Source organism: Balearica regulorum, chromosome 1 (genome assembly GCF_011004875.1).
Source record: "Balearica regulorum gibbericeps isolate bBalReg1 chromosome 1, bBalReg1.pri, whole genome shotgun sequence".
NCBI lineage: Eukaryota > Metazoa > Chordata > Aves > Gruiformes > Gruidae > Balearica > Balearica regulorum.
This window is the reverse complement of record NC_046184.1, coordinates 73,650,570-73,672,936: the sequence shown is the minus strand read 5'-3', so window position 1 is coordinate 73,672,936 and position 22,367 is coordinate 73,650,570. Positions and strand designations below refer to the sequence as shown.

Genomic DNA, 22,367 nt, shown 5'->3' with positions numbered 1-22,367 from the left:
GACCTCTTGATTTCTTTACAAGGTATGTTGATTAAAACTTTGATAATATTAGGAGATATTCTGGGATCTTATTTTAACTACAGAACCTGAATTCAGTGTGGTTCACTTTTATAGACTACAGACCTGCTTAAACAACAGCCATTTAAATTACCACAAGAACAGGTGTTGTGATTTAAAATGTAAACTTAAACATCAAACACAAATAGCCTTTGGGGGATGTTCAGAAGACAAAAATCATGCCCGAGAGGCCTTTCTCATCCCTTTCTTTCCGACAAAGTAATTACTTATAGTATTGCAGCATACTATAATATGTGAGGCTCTAGGACTCACATCGCCTGTTAAAGCCCCCTGCAAACATATATATTACCTGCTCACTAAACACTTGAGATTAATTGTTCCTGCTCAGAAGACCTAAGGACTAGTAGATTGAAATTTTGGAGTAGGAACAATAGTAAACTATATACATATTTTTTGTGCTTGTGTGTTTATATATGTTTATATCTAACTATATATAATACATGCACTTTATATATATGTATAGCTGTGTACACGTATTTATATAAAATTCAAAGTGTTCATTAAACGGCCAAACCAAATTGAGTTTCAGAGGTCACTACTATAGAAGAACTAGCCACGCAGATGAATCAGTGTACCCACAGGTGCACACACTCACCTGTGGTCAGGTATGATCCCTTTTATCCAGAATTCCTACAAATCCTGCACAGTAACTTAGATATGGCCTCAGAAGATACAGTATGTAAATTTTGAAGATAAACAGATACATAACCTGTTACAAACATATACTGCCAAAATGGAAAAAAGAAGATTGAGTCTTAATTAAAAATTAGGAGATGTGAAGAGCCGGTGAGTACTTTGGCTTATTCTAAAAATAGGAGAGAATTTACTTGTTTGCCTATTTTTTTCCAGAAGCCAAGCCATACGTTTAGAGGAAAGGCTACACACATTTCAGAGATTTAATTTTCCACAAGCACAGGCCGTAAATTAAAAGACAGCAATCCAATCCCATTAATAGTGCAAGAAAAAGCTAAGTGGCTGCTTTGGTCTTTGCTTTCATGAACTTGTGTCAAGCTCAGTGACTTCAAAGAGATTTCCATTCCATTTCTACAAATGAAGAGAACAGACAGACAGAGAGTCTCTGCCATCCTCTGATGCCTTAAGAAAACAGAAGAAAAACATGCCTGTATCTCATTCCCCTAATGATTTTAGCTGCAAAAGGAATCCCATGGTCGGCAGACGACCCTCAGGGCAAGGGCTTGAGGTCTGTCACAGTATATAAGGCTTCCCCAAACCCACTCCATTATCTTCATTATTGTATACCAGGAATAAAAGGGGACTGACTCCTCTTCTGAAGTTCAAGTTAGAAAGGACAGAATGTTTCATGTAAAATAACATTGTGTGACTTCAGTAATAGGTTTATGCCTTTGGGGGCCTAATACTAAAGCTGCATATAAGGATTTTCTGCAGAATTTGAGAGAAGAAAAATGAGCACTGTGTTAGCAATGACTAAAATTCCACAAGTCTTAGATTCACTGAAACACGCTATGTCTCTGTGTCAGCATGACTCATTGTCAATCACATACTTTCATACAGTAACAGTAAAATGGCAAGTTTAACAGAGGAAAAAAAAAAAGCGTGGAGCTTTAAAGCCAGGTATAAACCCCTATGAAAACCAAACCCATACACATATGCCAGGAGAAAAAGAAAGGGATAAGCTTTTGGAAAGTTCTTAGAAATGAGTAGGTAGCATGGCTTCCTACAGGAGACATTAACCAAGGGCATATATACAACAAATGAACACGAAAACCATTTATATGAACAGCGATGCTTCCCTTGTCAGCGCACGTGTGGGTACATGTCTGTGCTTACATATATGCATACATACGTGTGTGCATTCATGCACTCTGAGCAGTATGTTTCATAACACTGTAAAAATCCTTGTCCTTTACTGACAAAATTTACTAAGTATTAACTCTTACTTTCTAATAAACGTCATTTAAGAAAACCATTTACCTTATATCAGTAAAGTTTCTTAAAAACAGTCAGACTTGTTACAATATTTTGGAATATCTCACTTGTCCTCAAAACCCATTTAAGAGAAGAGAAGTCCTTTCCCTGACTGATACGAGGTTTGGATCGAGAGCTAAAGTTGTCTACCCAGCCCTTCTTTTTTTTCCAGTTTTGAAGAAACAGGACATTTGAAAAAATGCTTCAAAAGCACATTTCCCACGGTAATTCAGAAGACAATTTCAAACAATAAAAACAGAGCAAACAGAGCCCATTGTACAAGTTAAATAATATATAAACTTTCGAGTACATAGAGAAATGGGAATCTGGCTCATATCTGGTCTTCGAAAGAATCACAGGAAATTTATTTAATTAAACCTCAGCTAGTGGTGCAAATGTTTCCCTTTTTTCCCAAAGAGAAATAAAGTATTATATTATTGTTGTTGACATAATGCAGCAAAGCTTAACAAAGACTCTTGGTCTTCTCCTACAAAGCTCCACAAACTAGTAAGACTAAAAATTATTACCGAAATACACAGTGATAACGCATTGTTGAACTGCTACCTACATGTACTACCTAAGATTCCCATTTGTAACTTATCTTATTCATGGGAAAATTCATTTGACCTGGATAGGCTGGAACAGTGGGCTAACAGGAACCTTCTGAAGTTCAAGAAGGACAAGTGTAAGGTCTTGCACCTGGGAAAACACAATCCGTGAGTGCAGCACAGGCTGGGATCTACCTGGATAGGGAGCAGCTCTGTGGAAAAGCACCTGGGGGTCCTGGTAGACAACAAGGTCAATATGAGTGAACAGTGTGCTGCAGCGGCAAAGCAAGCCAACAAGATGCTGGGTTACATTGACAAAGGCATCACCAGCAGAGACAAATAAGTCATTATCCCACTCTACTCGGCACTTGTCAGGCCACACCTGGAACACTGTGTTCAGTTTTGGTCCCCGCTATGCGAAAAAGATGTGGACAGGCTGGAGAGAGTCCTGAGAAGGGCCACAAAGATGATCAAAGGACTGGGAAGCCTGCCATATGAGGAAAGGCTGAGAGAATTGGGTTTGTTCAGCCTTGAGAAAAGAAGGTTTAGGGGAGACCTTACCAGTAGTATTTAAAGAGTGGCTACAAAGAAGATGGAGACTCCCTTTTCACAAGGAGTCACGTGGAAAAGACAAGGGGTAATGGGTACAAGCTACTCCAGGGGAGACACTGATTTGACACAAGAGGACATTTTTTCACAATGAGAACAATCGGCCATTGGAATAATCTTCCCAGGGAAGTGGTGGATTCCCCAATATTGGACACTTTTAAGACTCAGCTGGATGGGATGCTGGGCCATCTTGTCTAGACCATGCTTTTGCTAAGAAAGGTTGGACCAGATGATCCTTGAGGTCCCCTCCAACCTGGTATTCTATGATTAATACGCTAATTACCTGACTAGCAACCAGTGATAACTCACAATTTACTATAGCACTACATGAAGACGACATGACAGTAAGAGATTTTCTGCTGGAGTTCAAACAGGGAAGACATTTTGCTTGCAGTGGTACATACTTTTAGGGAAAGAGATTCGTATTTGTGTAGGATCTCTAAGAACAGTCTTGCCATCTGTACCCAGAAATATATATTTTTTAATTAGCCACTCTAAAAACAATCTTGTTGGCTGAAGGAAAGGGGGAGGGAGACTTGTCAAAATGATGTATTTGTCCCTCACCACCTTTCAATGCTCCTATGCAAGTCTAATTTTCTTCCTAGCCTGCTCACCTCTCTGGCCTCCTTTTGTTTCATGTCCTATTTCCTATTCTTTTCTAACTTCTCAACTTTTGTTAGTCCGCTTTTAAGGAGAAAGGGGAAAAAACCCAACAACTGTCCTATTCATTTTTTCCTGGATGGGGAGTAAGCAGACATATGAATATGGCACCCTCATAATGATTTAACTAGGGCTTAATGAAATTTTCATCACAACCTGCTGTTCATTTTAATGGCCTTTGAAAGACAATAGAACAATGGCTAGAGGGAAGAAAAGATTTTCTGTTGCAAGCATTTGCAAAGCCCAATATTCAGTTGCTCTCCTTCCTCTCTCTCCCAATCTCTTTACAAAGCTGTAGATCTTTTGTTTGTACTGTATATTTTCATTTTAGTAGAGCCGAGATAATGTACAGGCTCTGTAACCATTGTCATGTCTATCTCTGCCCTTTCCTGAATGGAGTCTGTGCAGCTTGTACAACCTCATAGTCAAGAGAGTATTTATACATTGCCCAGAAGCCCCTGTTCTTTTCCCTCTCATATAAAAGTCTGCTCTCCTTCTCCCCCACCCCATACCATATACAGGAAAGATGTTTTCCATTCAAAGGCACACGACCATTAAGTCAACATAAATGCAAAATAAAATACTACATAATATTCCAAAAAACACTTAGACAAAGAATTTGTTTCCCAGCAGACCCTCACTGTGTGCTCCCGTCAACAAGAGAAGACTAACTTACAATCCTGTCATGCTCATGTATGTGACACTGTGGCCGTGTTTGCATCCATATTTTCACTCCAGTATGCATGTTGTCCTAAAATGTTCTTGTAGGTGCTGTCAATTCATGCTTCAACACTGAGGTGGGCTCTGAGGGCCATGCTTTTAAACATTTGAAATAGATTTCTACAACAGGATAGGCGTGTGTAAATGGAAATGAAGTCTTATTACTGTGCATTAGGGAATAAGGTCCAGTATGTTCACACAACATCAGCTGGCTCACAGTCCTGTGGAAAATCTAGCTGTATGTATGCATGCTGGATACCTATGGAGAACATAGTGAGAACTTCACCTTCCAGTCAGGGGGGTCTGACTATGCCCCAAATAGGCAGGAATTGAAAGCCGTTCTGTGGCTTCTCAGAGGCAAGATGTTTGATCTTAGCCTCAGCCCCCAGAACTCAAGTGGCATAGTCACCATAGACATACAGTCTCAAAAAGAAACTGATTCTCCAGAGATGACACCTGTACGCTAAGGCTGAAACTTGCTGGCCAGACATAATGCAGAGAAATCCTGTACTGTGTCAGTTTGTATAGTACCTGCACTACAGATAAATAGAGGATGACATGATAAGACATGCTCCAGACATAAGCTTTCATGAATTCCAAACTTGACTTACCTTTCAAAAAATGACATGCCTATTAGATAATTTCACAAAAAAATTGACATTGCTGATATCGCTGCTTTTTGCTCTAGAAATTGGGGAGGAGGGAGCAGTGATGTAAATGACCCTCAGGCTGTTAAAATTGGTGTTCATTGTACCCATATTGAGGAGGTTGCTGCGTCTATTGCAACTGTGACAAAAAGACCGTTATGTCAGACAAAGGCTCTCATTTGAGAAAAGCTAAAAATATCAGCTGTAATGGGATATTGCTGAAATTTATCTCTAATGTGGACAAGAACTATCAGTTCTTTACTTCTATTTTGCTAGCAAGAAAAAGCAAATGGAGCAGAAAATGGGAAGATTTTAAAAAGTGTACGTATCCAAAGAATCTGGAGAAAAGAAAACAAAACAGAAAATTTTGGCCAGTTTCCCAGGCCTTACCTTCTGGCTCATTTTTGATGAGCTCTTCCATTTTTCTTTGCTTAAGGGTGTCTACAACATCCGCTAGGCTCCCTTTGCGCCTTTCAGGGGTTCCCAGGGCTGTGCTGGACAATGATTCTCCACTCTGACGCCCACCTTCTTCTGCCTTCAAGGGTGAGGTAGATGAGTTGTGCGGGGCAAATGAAGACATCACTTTATTGCCATCAACTTCCTGAAAGGGGAGAAAAATGAGATGAAACATTTCCTTCTTTTCTTAAGAAAAAAAAATAAAGATGGGAAGAAAGAACAATGCTTTGTTCTTTGAGTTCATTGCTGTTTGTTCTTCTGTTGAAACTTTTTAAAAGGCATGCAATGCTTCAAAAGCACCTAGAACAAAGCCTATCCATAAAGCATAAACCAAGATTACAGGCTGAAGTGAACAAAGATCAGCTTGCAAGACAGAAACATAAAGTACAGTTTTTCCCTAATTGAGAAGTGTTGTACTCATAGGTTTCCTAATAACAATGGTATTGATTACCTTTAATTGTTTGTTCTTTTACGGCTTTCTTTCGAAAAAAAATCTTAAATTTTTACAAGGACCATTAATTTCCCCACTTCTTTATACAGTACTTAATGCCTTGATGGCTAGTTGTTGTAAGAAATGAAATAGCAACCAAATATTAAATGCCCTTCGCCATATGACTTATTTTAAGTCACAGTTCAAGTAGTTCTCCCATCTCTAAAGGATGAAGCAATTGTTTTCTGTTTTCTAATTCTCATTCTATTCTCCTCTTCCATCTCATACATTCATTTCTTGTAGAGAGATTATTTTTCACAAAGGTGGTCCTAATGACTTTAACTGGCAGCACAATAGCAAAACTCTGTGACTTCCTGGAACATACACACACAATCCCCCTCACATGAGAGTCCATAGAGGTCTACTCATTAATTTTAATGGAAACCAAAACTGGTTCCAGCATCTTCAAACTTGCCTTCATTAATGTGAGAGCCTTCTCCTCCACGCCTCCCCCAACACAAAGCAATGTTCTCTGCATATATTCCTTTCTCTTTTTATGTCTTTTTTATACTCTACCCTTCTGTACACATCTCTGAAATCCTTCATTTTCTCTGCTAACATATGCCATCTATACCTTGCAAAACTTAGGTCAATGCCTCCAAACAAAGCTTGCTGCAGAGTACCTACACTGCATAATATAATGCTGCAAACACAAACAGTTTTTATTTTGATCAGATTCTCCAGAGATATTTTTTTTCTTTTTCATTATCCTATTTCCTTACATTTTTGTATTCCAGATGTTTAATGAATATTATTTCTAAAATGTCACTGAACCATCTTGTGATCTGAGTTAGAGACTTGGTTGAAAAAGTCTTAGTGATTTTAAATTGTTTTCATTTTATAGAGTATGAAAGCGACACATATACTTTTCTAGTCATTTGTGTTATAATTTTATCATTTTTTTTTCTGAGAAATTTTTTGTGTCTCTGGTTTAATAAACCCCAATATTTCAGCAAAAAAATGTGTCTTTTCATAAATAGAATATAAATTGCTAAAAATTATCTCAATAAAATTTGAATAATGAAAGTTATGAAGTAAAGAATGTATTTGTTTTCACAGACTACTTCGTTTTGGCAAAAAGATTACCTTTGGTTAAGAAAACTTTTAGTGCAAACAGTTTTGAACAGCTTGAATGTGTTATACTAGTGAATAAATTCCCTAACAGAATCGGATTTAACTGAGATTACAATCTGGGCCATCATATGCCCCAAAAGCCAAACCCAGTGATGTTAATGAGAGACTTTCTACTGACGTCAATGAGCTTTTGACCAAGCCCTAAAAAATTTTCCGACTCTAGTCAACAGAAACGCTCCTTTCTTTTTCTTGCAACTCCTTCCATTTTTGTTCTGCACTTGCAAAATTACTAGTTGCTAACAGTGGATTTAAAAAATTACTTGAAGCTAAATGCAATTTTTTCACATATGTAGACCTGAATAAACTGCTTTTTAATACTGATCTAGATGAGCAAAATACTTAACTTCAGCATCAGTTCAGATTTTATCTAAAGTTCAAACCCATTATCACCAAGCAACAATTTTTTTCCTACAGACAAGGCCAAAAGAGGAAATATCTTGAAAGCTGCTTTCTTATTCACACTTTGAAGACAGATAAGCCAAATACCATCCTTAGTTACAGTTCTTAAATCCACCTATACCATCAATTATGTATAGGAACAGCATCATTCCCAATTTTACCGGGAACTAGTTTCTTGGGTTTATTCCAAAGTGGGCCCCAAAGACACTCGCTTGTGTTTCTGTGCATGTCACACATTGGTCACAGAAACAAAGTACTTGCAACAGCTGCCTAAACCTCAGGAATCATCATTGCTGTTTCCACGGACATTTTGGTTACGTGCAAGTGTTTTCATATGTCCAAATACATTCTGAGTATAGAACAAGTTTGTTGTAAGTGAAGAAGCATAAGAACACAAGGATTGAATGATATGTAAGGTAATATAAGGTGATCACAAATTGCTTGGCATTCAAATGGAACTCACAAATATTTTCAAAACTACTAAAATTTCCCTGCTTCTCTGGGGAAAAGGAAGCGTGAGGGGGAGAGGACGAGAGAGTAGTTTGTAGGTAAAGGATCGTGAAAGGACTCTGGAAACTCAATTCCTAGTGCTTTTAAATGTTCTGTCTAACCATGGGAAAAATCACTTTTGTTTCTGCATTTCAGCTTCCTACCTGTAGAACAGGCACAAAAGACGTAATTTCTTGTACTGTAAAGGTCTTGGAATGATAAACTCATTAGTAACTCAGAGACACCCTGATACTACAGCATTGACTAAAAGCATTTATATAGTACGACAGTTAAGAAGACTTCTCGGCTGGACAAAAAAAGGAAGGGGAAGGGTTCCACACAGATTTTTTTCTAAAAGATAAACTATATCTCAAACTATTCATCTAAGTAATCATTCCCAAAACAAAATGTTTCCTTAGACTGCTCTTATTATGTGTGCATGTATGCAGTGTTTGCATATCACATACATGGGCTATTTATACACTTGTGGGGTTTAAGATACACTCCACTTAATCAAAACACATATACAGTAGGGGAACAGCTGCAATCACATCTCAGTGGGCTAAATTACAGTACACCAGTGAATTATTCATTCAAAAAGATCTGTAGCAATCACACATTCATTGCGTGATTTGCAATCCAAGAGGAATCCTCTCCTTTCCGTACCAGCGGATAAGCGCGCGCAACAGCTACTGCTGTTGATGAGAGTTCTACGTGTATCTATCCTCTAGCACACCAGCTCGAGAATCTGCCTTCCCCACTTGTCCATGATCTTTTTGTTCTGTCACTCGGAACAACCACCTGAAATGCTCAGCTGTTATCTTGGCTTTTGCTTTACTTCCCTCTGGTTTATATTGCTCTTTCTTATGCCATTACTGGGGAAAGCGAAAAAGAACTTTCAGTGGTTCTGGATTTTTACTTTTACCACGTAAAAAGAAAGAATAGGATACATAAAACCTACTCATGTCATTGGTTGTATAAAGCTAAAAAACTTCTAGCCAAGGAAACACCTCTGATATTATGTATGAGAGTTTAACTATCCCCCTGAAAACACTCAGAGAAATCCTTAATGGCAAGAAAGATATGCCAGCCACAGTTTAAAATTAATCCCTTGGGAAGGAAGTTCCTTCCCAACAAGTGAGATTTAGCAGGTTCCTTTTTTGAAAGGACAAATTCACATGATTCTTTTTTTCAGTTAACTGAGAGAAAAGCAACAACACTGTGAAGAGCGGTAGTAAAGAACCTAAATATCTACTACTGACGTTTTAAAATGAAGTCCATCAAGCCACACACAAATTCTCTTAGTCCCCAAAACAGTGGAAAAACAGACACTCTTTCACTGGAGAACAGTCTCTCTCAGCCGCATAACCATTTCACCTGTTCAAGTTTGATTACATTCCAGCCTCTGGCACTGTTAATCCTGGTAACAGTTTTACGCGGTTAGCAGCTGCTTCGTGGATGGGGCTCTATTGTTCATTTGCATTGCGAATTGCTCTGCTAATGTGTGCTGGCACAACATTTCATCCAACTCTGAGCTGGGATTGTACTCACCGACACCTGATGCTGCTGCTTCTTGCTTTTCCCCACTTTGGAAAGGCAGACAAGGACCCACACAGATCCTGCTGAATCAAACACCCCAGGCCCTTCTTCCCCTGACCCCCAACAGCAACAACAACAACAACAACAACAGACTGGCCCACGTTTCACGTCTTCTGCTTCTGTTCCAAGCTAGAATCCATAGGAAGACTCGCTCATTTGCAAGAAAGTTGCCTCAATATCGCCAAACAGCTTTCCACCTATGGAGGAAATACCTCTTCCAAGGTTTAATGATAAAACAGGCTTCTGCCCTTTCAGGATGAGGTCAATAATCTTCCTTTGTTAATCTTGGGCAAGCTTTCCTTAATCTAGCCCCCTTGTCACCTTTGTGATTGACAGGAAAAGTCATGTCACTGGACAATGGACTTATCCTCACTGAGCAATATCTTTTTTAAAGATTACACAATGTTACCCTTGCTCTCATAAAAAGCGCAAACATTTTGCTGTTAAAAGAAACTATTCATTCCAACTGTATCTTTCAAATTGTCTCTCTCTCCGTTTCCGGGGTCCAGCCCAGGCCTATTTCAGTTCTACAGAGGGACAGTGAAACGCTTAATGAAAAGAAACAGGTTGTACTTGGTGAGATTTCCAAAATACCTCTTAGTGCTCGAAATAGATCTCCTCTTCTCCTTCCTCATACAGAGATACACATTATTCCTATCTGCAATTAAACTCGGACAGAAAACTCCGCTTCTGTGACATTAAAACTTTGTCCCAAACCAACCAATAATCGAAGCAGAAGAAAACTCAGAACTAAGTCTGAAACTGTTAATTACCACCATATGGTATGCAAGGAGGCTGCATCTGCAGCAAAAAAAAAAAAAAAAAAAAAAAAAAAATTATTATGAGAATCAAGCTTCTGGCTTTGCAGCCAAAAACACCTGGAACAAAATACTTGTGTCTTTAAAACATGCACTGATTCTGTCTGATTTTAAGAAGCCTGTGATCCTAAAAGCAACCTAACAGGTTCTTTCTTTCAAAGCTGGAATTTTGCCCATGCTTTGCTCTTTTAGAATGTGTAAAGATGACACGAAAGCAAATTTTTGCTCTGCTTTCTACATTACGCATGTAGGCCTGTCTATTTTATAGTCTCCATAGTGACCAGGAAGCTGGTAACAGTATGACATAAGACATAATCAAACCCCAGAATACTTCACACTTCTGAAGACAAATGATTCTTAAGCAGTTTAGTACTGTTTGCTATTTATTTTTATTTTACCTAATAAACTTTTAGGAAATTAATATCTATGTTTAAGATTCAATGCCAGAGCTACTTCAAATGAAAATCTGAAAGCTATAAAAACACTCCCAATGCCCACAGGAGGTCCACCAGCAATTATAAGAAAAAACAAACCTGACATTTCCAGTATTTTTAAGGTTTAAAAGTAACAAAACACACACAATATTCACAAAGCAAGAATGATCTTTTTTTTCCCCCTTAACATTCCATTTACAATCTTTGCCTTAATTAATGTAATTAACTTACTTTAGGAGCATAAGTGCCATCAGCTTTCAATGGGAATCATATCTTCAAATCACTTAAGTGATTGGGAAAATTCTCTCTTCCTACGTTCTATATCATAGGGGCTGTAGGGCAGATACTACCATAAAACTATACGGTTTATGGTGGCTGTCAACCTGGCACCTTCAGGGAGATGAAATACATATTCCACAAGGCTTTCTAGTGGACACTGTTCTTTTCACACATTATAATTTCTTTGCTTCTACCTTACATTTAAATAGGTCTTTTGTCTCTTTTGTGCTCCTTCATGGAGCAAAGTTGTTCATCAGTGGTGGGAAGGAATGATCCCAAGGAGATTTAAAACAACCAGTGGAGGATACAGTGAGAAAAAGGGAGACTATGTAAAAGGGCACAGAGAGGAGAAAAAGTGGAAGGGGATAAATACACCATTAGGAAGTAAGAACTGACAAGAACACATAATCCAAGCAGGGATAAGAGACGTCAAAGGGTGTCACATAAACAAACTTAGAAAGACATACATCTACAGTTCTGCAGTTAGATCCATGCAAACTGGCAGCTATTCTCATATGGATTTTTTTTTTTTCTAGGACTGTGGTTTTAATGATGACAAGGAACTGAAATGTAATGGAGAGTGAAGAAGTTGATGAATGCATCTGTAGAGTCAGATGAAGAGATCATCATGGCAGAGAAGAATTTTACCTGAATTAGATGAACTAAAGACAGTAAATAGAAATGTGCATTGTTTTCTTTTTACTATGATCATGCTACAGTGAAGCGAAATACATTCAAGTCAAATTTTGTTTTGACTTTGCTGAGATGATGTATTTGGGACTCCATGACCCATATTTTGGAAATATTACCAATTATCAGACTTACAGAATCCTGATCACACCTAGCCCCCTCCCCCCCGATGTTAATACTTTGCTTGGTACTGGAATTTTAATTTTCTTTTAATTTTTTTTTTTTTTTTGGCAATCGTTACTATCTCTTGTCCTTCAGGTTGTATTTATTTGACATCAAGTGGTGTATCCAATTAATAACCTCTTTTTGATGAAGCTGAAGATATACTGGCAGAGGTTTCAATGAGAAGACTAACAGGTATTTCCAGTGTTTGACTCCTATGAATCTGGCTGAAAATGATTTGAAGCTCAAAAAGAAGACCATCTGCTCTACAAACTCTGCTACGTCAGACACTTTCTTCTCCTTTTTCCTCCATACGTAAAACTAAGACAACAATAAACATTTCCTGCAGCTTAAGGCATTTTATATAATTGATGTAAAAAGCCTAGAGATTATTGGACAAAAGCCTCATAGCGGTTGTATTTTCATTTTTATTGATGCAATAAATACTCAGCTCTTACATTACTCTGTGGTGCACTACAGCCCAATCATGTGAAACCGGAAATTGGGAACTCTCTCATATATCAAGCGCCACCCCACAATATCTGACAGTAACTCTGAAATGTACTTGGATTTTTTTCCAAATACCATGATACTCAGACTGCTGCCATAACTGCACAAGCAAGAGAAAATTTCAGGTGTTTCCACGGTTTGGAAACGAGTTGTAAGAAACTGTTCAGTTGTGTTCACACAAAAGGAAGAACTTACAATCTGTTTTGCATTGATTTCTAACTTTATCCTCTTTGACTTACAGAACAGAGGAGCAGATTTTTCAAGGATTTAAAGGCATAAGGAGGTGTCTAGTGGGATTTTTTGAAAATGACAATAATATATATTCATTTAATTCTTACTGATTTCATTACAGGTCCCTGAAAATAAAGAGTTGGAACCAGCACAGTGCAACAGGCTAACTCCCTGTGCTTCTTCAACAGACCATTATCAGACTATCTACAGTACAGAGCACAATCTGATAACCAATGCTTTAAGACAAATATTTCCTCTCCTCTGGATGTTCTGCATTCCAGCCCATCCCCAAACATACAGCACAACTTTAGTATTTCTTACTGCTTATCCCACCATTTCACTTGATTTATTACAAATCAAAGAATTACATGCAAACTGTGGATCTGTTTGTAGTAAAAAAATATATGAGAAAATGTGAGTGAAATTTTAGAACCTTTTTGTATTGGATATCTAACAGCTTTCTTTAAAAATTATTTTCTTTTCGTGCTGCAGATTTTGGTTTTATTTTTAGCCCACCTCTTTATCCCACTTCTTGCAATGAAGTGTTCCCCCATATATAAAAGTAAATTGCAAATCTTCCTACAGAATACAGATATTAAATATAGTAAAAGAGTAATGACTACTTTGCATTGTGTGTATGTGGTTAGTGACATAATCCCTGACACCCATCCTCAGACCAGATCTCTCCTACTGCTTCTTTCTCCAGCCAAACTTATTTTAAGAATGTAATACAGGATTACATCTATTTGCTCTCAAAATACTTAACAAACAAACCTGGCATTTTGAGAACTCCTAATATGTTAGCTATAACCTGCAAAAACAAAGAACATGTTGTACTATAACAGCCTTGTTATCTTCATGCTAGTAATCTTCATGCCTAAAAATAATAAATAAAACTCTGCAAAAGCACTTTTAAGACTTTTATGATCTCTTCCCTGGGGGACTAAAGATCACCCTTAAGACCTTGCTAAACAAAAAATAAGACTACTTATCAAAACAGCTTGGTAGACTCTTCAGCATATATTAAATCCTTCTAATAGTTTGGAAATCATATGGTATAAAACGATTATCTGTGTAAAAATACATGCTTACTAACCACATACAACAACACTGGTTTTGTAAGTAATAAAACCTACGTTGAGCGTCAAAACCAGTTTAATCACCAGATTTCTTGCTGTGAAACAAACCCATTGTCTGGGCTAACTCCTTGAAAGAATAGGAGGGGACCATCTGAACAGAATTTTGTCATACATTAAAGGAATGCCATTGGGTAGCAATGGTTCCAGGGCTGTTCCCAGCTACCTAGATTTCCCATTACGATTCACCACAGTTTTCAGATGGGGAAGGGATGTAAGATCACCTCATCTGTTCTCTGGTAGCCTACAAAAAAAATCATACCAGCCAGACACACTTCACCTCATTCCTATGTCTGGGTGGCTGAGAGGAGAGTCAAGGCAAACCATGTACGATTTGGTCAAAACTGCGTCCTCTGTCTTGAGAACAACGTGAAGGATATCTTGTCTGGAGAGAACAACACTCCAAACTGGGGAACAAAAGAAAAGAAAGTATCCTGCACCCATAAGGGCCTGTGTCATGTTCATACTAACGCTGGCAGCACGATTCTGCCAAGTACCTAAAGCAGGTATGTAACCAAATGGCACCCTCGGCCCTCCGGTGCGGTCCCTTGTTCCTTCATTTGGGCTAGTAAAACGTCTCAGACAGTCAGGTTTCCCATTCCTCCTATGAATATTCTACACAGTAAAAAACCCCTCATTGTTCTGAAACATTGCCTCATATTTGCTTCCTTTCAGCCCAAAACTCTTCTTATATAGCTACTTCTTCCAGCGCTCTGGACTTTTCCTTTTCCACGTTAGAGTTTGTACCAAACACACCTTCTTGGAAAGTTAGCATGTATTTACTTTGTTATTACTGGCCCATATTTAGCCTTTCCTCTTTCAGTCTTCCCTCACAAATCAGCTCCTACAACTCTTTAATCATTTGTTGCTTGCATCTGAAATCCCTCCAATTTGCTGACTTCTCTAACGTGGCCAGAATTGAACACATTATTTCACATGGAATCTTAGCAGAGTTATGAGGAGAGGGACAATTACCTCCTTGTTACTGCCTTTTTTGCTGTCTTGCTGCCTGACAAGCTCATATCTAATTTGTTTTAACACACCTAAATCTTTTTCAGCATTACTGTTTCCCAAGTGCCTTACTCCCATTGATTATCTGTGTTTTGGATTACTTTATCCAGCTGTATCGGTTTGTAATTTTACATTTGATTATTTCCTGCCATGCAGTCTTCCCCCTTGATTCCTTTGATACTACGGTTCTATTCTCCCTGGTGCACCACTGCCAACTTTAATGAGTGTATTGTAATTCACTTGTTCAAACTTTTATGGCGATGTATTTATTTCTCCATATTTCCAAGATGTTGCTGCAGGTGCTCACTGTCTCATGAATCCCGTACCAAGAACTAGACAGCTTCCAGCAGGCAACGGACTACCATAGCCATACTCCTTCAGTCCGCATTTTTTCCAGCCACCTCAGAATAACGCAAGAGACAGGCGTTGCAATATAACTAGGAGGCTCTGACAGGCCAAGGTAAGCAAAAAGGTACTACAATGAAGGACAGAGAATACTGTTCCAAAATTCTTTCCTCATTTCTACTGAAGGGATTCCTCTGATGATCTCTGCCATTCTGGCTTTTCAAAGAAGGTACCTGTCTTTTTCTGACATTCAGTATATCTGCCTCTTTCCACTAGTTCAATAAAATCATGTTGTAAAACAACATTCTACCTTCCTCTCAACAATTTAATGTATTACTCTTTCTTTTTTTTATAGTTACTTTACCTGGAACACTCAAATGAGATGCATGAAACACTGTACAAAGGAAGCACCTTGCAATGCATCCATACTTATGGGTTTAATCCCGTGCAACTTCCAATAATCAACTCTTTTGGAATTATTTGTTCTTTATAGTTTTGAAGATCCTAGCCCACACATTTAGTATCAGGAATCTTGCACATATCCTACATGAAGGGTAGGTATGTAGCTAAATCCACTACACTTTTGAAATAATCATGTTCTGGTTTATAGATCTTGTATATTGTTCATGAGCCTTCTCATTTCACATCTATTTGTTTACTTTTACTGTGTATTTGTTCTCTTGCTTTTCAAAAGATTACAACTAGACTTACAGGATGCTAACTGTCAAAATCATCTTTGCCTCCACAGAGATTAGTATCACTTTTATTTCTTTTTCTGAAAGCAATCTTCTGGAGGTTCTCATTTTCTAGAAAACATTACTTTATTAAAATGGAATAGCTACTTGACAAATAGCCCCATTGTCTCCCCTGGAGTTAACTGTAGCATAAGATACCACATTTAGAACATGGATTTTTCAAAATGAATTCTATTGGTTCAGAAATACGTTTGTCTCATTCATTTATTTTTGAAATGCACGTGGGATTCATGGATCTGCTTTTATCTAAGTTCACTATTCTTTTACCTGCTTTTTATAGACTTCACCAATTACTTTCTGTTTACTACTTACTCTCTTACTCAACCGATGGCTACACAAACAATAATTTATAGGACTTTTTCCAAGTAGTAACTGTTTTCATCCTCTTTAACAATTATTAAAAGACCTATTTTCTCTCCAAAATTTATTTCACCTGCTCTTTTATGTCTTTTATAACTTGATTTTCCTTCTGTCAACAACTACTCCACAATTTTAGTGAAATATAATTTGTAATTCTGGTATAAACGAACATAGTCTTCTCACCTTTGAAGGAATGATTGCACAGGAAATAATAATGAAAAAGAAATATATAAATTCTGTGTATATTAACACAGAATAAATACATTCCCAGAAAGTCAGTTCCACAGATGTTTACAGAATAGGAATCAATCTTATTTGGATCTTATGTACTTCAAATAGAGAACAGTGTTTGATCAGAAAATGCCAAATATAGCAAAATAATTAATAAAATTTAAATAGAATTTTAAAATAAATAAAATAAAAATTAGTATGACAAGTCAATCCACATAACACTGATACATAAATGTAGTATGTGTTAGAGCTACTAAAAAATTTCGTAGAATCACAGAATGGCCTGGGTTGGAAGGGACCTCAAAGGTCATCTAGTTCCAACTCCCTTGCCATGGGCAGGGACACCCTCCACGAGACCAGGTTGCCCAAAGCCCCATCCAACCTGGTCTTAAACACTTCCAGGGATGGGGCCTCCACAACCTCTCTGGGCAACCTGTTCCAGTGCCTCACCACTCTCACAGTAAAGAATTTCTTTCTAACATCTGATCTAAATCTTCTGTCCTTCAGCTTAAACCCATTACTCTCTCGTCCTATCACTCCATGCCCTTGTAAACAGTCCCTCTCCAGCTTTCCTGTAGGCCCCCTTTAGGTACTGGAAGGTCTCCCCAGAGCCTTCTCTTCTCCAGGCTGAACAACCCCAACTCTCTCAGCCTGTCTTCACAAGAGAGGTGCTCCAGCCCTCTGATCAGCTTTGTGGCCTCCTCTGGGCTTGCTCCAAGAAGTCCATCTTTCTAGTACTGGGGACCCCAGAGCTGGACACAGTACTCCAGGTGGGGTCTGACAAGAGCAGAGGGGAAGAATCACCTCCCTCGACCTGCTGGTCACACTGCTTTTGATGCAGCCCAGGATACAGTTGGCTTTCTGGGCTGCAAGCGCACGTTGCCAGCTCGTGTTGGGCTTCTCGTCCACCAACACCCCCAAGTCCTTCTCCTCAGAGCAGCTCTCAATCTATTCTCTGCCCAGTCTGTATCTGTGCTTGGGTTTGCCCCAACCCATGTGAAGGACCTTGCACTTGGCCTTGTTGAACTTCATGAGGTTCACATGGGCCCACCTCTCAAGGTCCCTCTGGATGGTGCCCTTTCCCTCCAGTTTGTCGACCCCACCACACAGCTTGGTGTCATTGGCAGTCAATCCCACTGTCCATGTCACCGACAAAGACGTTAAACAGCACCAGTCCCAGTATCAACCCCTGAGGAACACCACTTCTTAATTAATCCCCTCAAAATCCGTTTGTGATACTGCATATAGGCAAATTAGGAAATGACATGAACCGACTTGCCAGGTTCCAAAGCAAGGCAATAGCAGAGCACATTCAGCATCCAAGGGTTCCTGAGAACCAATTCTCTGTTCGTTCTTACAGGTCTTAGTATACCTCAAATGGTAATATTATGTTCTGCTCAGGGGAGCAGCATGATGTCATTTTATCATTTAAGTCCAATTCTAAAGCTCATTCAAGCAGAGTTTAAACAAGATTTAAAATGCCCATTGACCACACACACAGAAGCCAGTTTAGACTGTGGTTGAGTGATGCAAAAACCCCAATAAATTCTAATTTATGACAGATTCATAGCTGTTCTCACTCTACAGATCAGTTATTCTTTCTTCTGTTCCTTTAAACTGCAGTCAGTAGCATACGTTGCTTACTATGAAGAGACCTTTGTGATAAGATGATATCAAGGGATGTTGTGACACTCCTGATTAAGAATTACACAGTAAGCAAACTCTACAGAAATGCTAATTTTCCTCCCCTTTCTCATCACTTACCTAAATTATTCTGAGTAATACAAATGATCTTTATTAGCTTTAAGGCAGTTCCTCCTCATTCTCTTATGCCATTTTAAAAAAGAAATAATATTCCTGTAGCTGATTAAGTCCACTATATATTTTTCTTAATAATTAATTTTGTGCACTGCTGTATGTCATGTTCACAAACAAACAAAAAAACCCCCAAGAACATCAATTCTTCTACAGTCATAGGCAACTACCCATCATCAGCAGAGGATGAATAACTTTTGCTGGAATTAGCCTTTCTTCTCCAAGCTCCTCTTTGAATCACCGATTTCTGAGTATTCCCTGTAGTTTTCAGTCATCATGAAGTGATGCTGAAAAACCCACAGAATTGCCCAACCCAAATAAGACAGACACAATTTTCTCCACTTTGGCTGGAAAGAATGTGAGCCTACTTTGTGACGAGGAAGCACTGGTTGACTAACAGAGCATAGTTTTACAAAATCTGTCTTTTTCTGACCTTAAATTTATCAAGAGTGAGTCTCAGGATGTGATCCAGCCAGGTATCACTGTGTCTACCAGCACTGAGCTGATGTACAGAAGGTTTCTAACAAAAAGTTCTCTGCAATCCATTCATTACACTTAGCAACATCAAACAAGGAAAAATAATTTAAAAGCTCCTATTGAGCACCTAGAGACCTTAAGGACAGACAGAGGGTAAAGACAAAGACAGGGTATTTGGTTACAAGAGTCCCACTTCATCTTTTTATTTTTTTTTATATATATATATACACACACATTACAAAAATTACAGTACATTTTGGAGGGTTTTCTTATTTTTCTTTCTCCCTTCTGTTCTGGTCTATGAGTGTTACAGCATATGTATTTAAACATACTCAGAAGAGTTACATAAAATTTCTTGATTTAAGTTTTTTAATCTTCAGTTTTACACGTGTGTGGAGACTACATAGTTGAAAAATAAATTGCCTGAATAAATTTAATTATGTGAAGTAAGAGTGAAAAATCACATACAACATATATTATAAATAGGAACTACACTGAGAGCTTATTTGTTCTGTACAAGGTACAAGCAGGCAAAAGCTAGTTTCTGACACGTAAGACCGGTCCATCAGAAAGGCATCCAATCTTCCTTACAGTATCTTTGACAGTATTGGAAGCTGCACTTACATATTTATATAAAGCTCTTCTCAATACATTTTGTTATTACATTTCTGTTATTCAATCATTACATAGTGTCTCATAACTTAAGGTTCAAAGAAACTTTTAAAAAAAGAGAGCTGAAAGAACATGTTACAATGACACTGCTGCAACGTCCCATATGCCTCACACTGACTGCTTTCTAGTAATGTAGTACATCATAGTCACATTCATGGCTATTAATATTAGCAATAGTTATAATATGACCATTTTGTTTCTTTAATCAGTATCATGTATTAACTGGGAAGCGTGTTGGTGCCATTCATAGAAATGTAAGGTACTTCCTTCCTTCCTTCCATCCATGCCCTATGTTAAAGAAAAATTAAAAAATTTGGAAGGAGCACATATTCTGCCAGCTGCCGTCTTTCAATCTATTTTTACACAACTTTATCATGACGTCAGTTTTTCTTGATTATTTAGGAATCAGATTCATAAAATAAGGAAGTCTTTACATTGTAGGTTTAAATTCACCTCAAGCCTATATAAATCAAGATACTGTTATCACATAAGGAGTTGGTAATATGAGAAGATTAGACGATATATAAATCACAGGTACTCAAGTCAGCCAAAACACCATCTTCAAAGGAGAAAACCTGGAATTAGGAAAGTCCATAGAACAAAACAGGGATGCACAGTTCTATTTTCAGTGACTAAATGGAGAATTTCTGAGGACTATCTAAACAACATCCTTTTGTAAACATTTTTCCATTAAGATATTAATTATAAGCCTGATTCTCCTGATTTCAGCGTATATTTGTTCTCTAAAGAAGCTGGCCAGAAAATTGAATGATTAACAAGAGTTTCAGAAGATCTCCATCAACAAATTGCATTTACCTCCATAGGTTATTTTCAGTGAAAATGGGATCACTTGTTCAGAAGACTAAACTGTTCTGGAAATCTCACTTCCAGAACATGTTTTGTTTTACGTCTCTGTGTACAAGTTTATTAATTTTAAACACAGCTATTATTCACTTAAATAAAAAGTAGAACTTTCTTCCTTGGAAGTAACAGAATGAGTCTTAGTACCAGAGAAGTCAGCTTATGCACAGTGTACACTTAATAAAATATGACGAGAATTAGCTGTGAAAATTTCTCAAAAGAACTACTAGTCTGTCTTAGGTTTTACTCTTTTCCTTAAGCACTGATGAAAAAAGCCACTATCCAACAATACCTAGTGAAGATACTAATGAAAATAAACTGGAAAACACACAGCAACAAACATCTTTGGAAATTGCTAGCCATCCTGGTGACTGCAAGGGATGCATTAATTTTAGATCGGCACAGATTAGTAGAAGTTTACATGGAAGCATTGGTGTTCTGCTTCTGCAACAGGTGAACCTCCAACAATGTATGGGGATAAGCAGAACAGTGGCTTTAAAATGTCATCTTTATCCAACATATTTGCTCCCCGTGTATTTTCTGACTCATGGCTATCTGCTTGCTTTATTGACTACTTTTTTTTAACAGCCATTAGCACTAAAGAGTCAATACAGCTACAAAAGAAGGAACTGGACTCTGCTTTGCAGACTTATCATCAACAAAATAGTCAGTTAAGTACCATTTGCAAAATGTTTATTACTAGGGATGATGCGTGGCAAAAAGGACACAGCTTTATTTTCAAACCCCAGGTTAAGTTAGCATTATAGGCAATTAATAAAAATATCATATTTTTATGCAACTAAATTTGACCTCCAAAGCCACAGCAAGACAGAAAACATCGGACCCTTTAATGTCATTTTTACAGTCATTTATCTGCCTATAACCACACTTTAAAGCGTTAAGGTCAGCTGGTCATGAAGCATGAGCTACACTTCTGACTAGCACGCACCACATCTGACTTGAGAGTAAATAAGGGACTGACACTCCATTAACCTTCACAAGTACAATTATTTATCAAAACAGTTCAAAAGAGTACCCGACAGAGAACTGATAAATCGGGAAGCAAAAAACGAAACTGTAACAGAACAAACTGATCCTTTGCCAGTGATGAAGAGCTATTTCCTACCACAGTTCCTGGGGCAAGTCCTCCAGTCAGTTTTCTAACACAGCCATCCATTTTAAAGGACCGTCCCTTAATTCACATTGGTTTTGACAAAATCTCAGAGCTTTTTTTATTCTTTTTTCTTTCCATCTTCTTTCTTGGAAATAATATATGCTAATAGCCTGTATTTATAGGCATCTTCAAACACTTGCCTCAGAAACACACGCAGAAAATTCAGAAGAGTTCTGAAACGTATGGTCACATCTACTATTTTGTGCTTTTAGTTTCAGCACAAGGACCATGCCTGTTGACAATATTCCTATTTGGTGAGCTGACCATCATCTTCCCACCACCATACAAACTTTATTTGTTTTATTACAGGACCTATAGTGGTTTACAACCATGTGGTCTTCAAATTTTGTTAATTCTGTAAGATTTCTCGAATATCTTTATGTTGTGAAATTCTACCCAAATTCCTCACTGAAGCATGAGGTTGAGCTGTTCAGCAGCAGGTGTCATCCGCCATCAATTACTTTGACTTTTTGACTGCAGTAGCACTCTGCACTTCCAAAGGGAAGTGCTCAAAATCTTCCACCACAAAAGCATCAGGAGGGAGAGTGGAAAGAAAAAGGGCTTCACCGCATGAAGATCCACTCATGATCAACTGGAAATTTCACCCATCGCTGCCATCTTGTCTTGCAT

At 38.0% G+C, this 22,367-nt stretch overlaps 1 protein-coding gene across 9 annotated transcripts in view; it reads right to left on the bottom strand.

Moving 5' to 3' along the window:
• Nucleotides 1-22,367, bottom strand: part of SOX5 (SRY-box transcription factor 5) — a 657,382-nt gene that overhangs the window by 220,074 nt on the left and 414,941 nt on the right. For all 9 annotated transcript variants that reach the window (XM_075758111.1, XM_075758131.1, XM_075758121.1 and 6 more), the window contains one exon: nucleotides 5,600-5,810. In XM_075758111.1, the coding sequence (XP_075614226.1) occupies nucleotides 5,600-5,810 (211 nt within the window). The remainder of the gene's footprint in view (nucleotides 1-5,599; nucleotides 5,811-22,367) is intronic.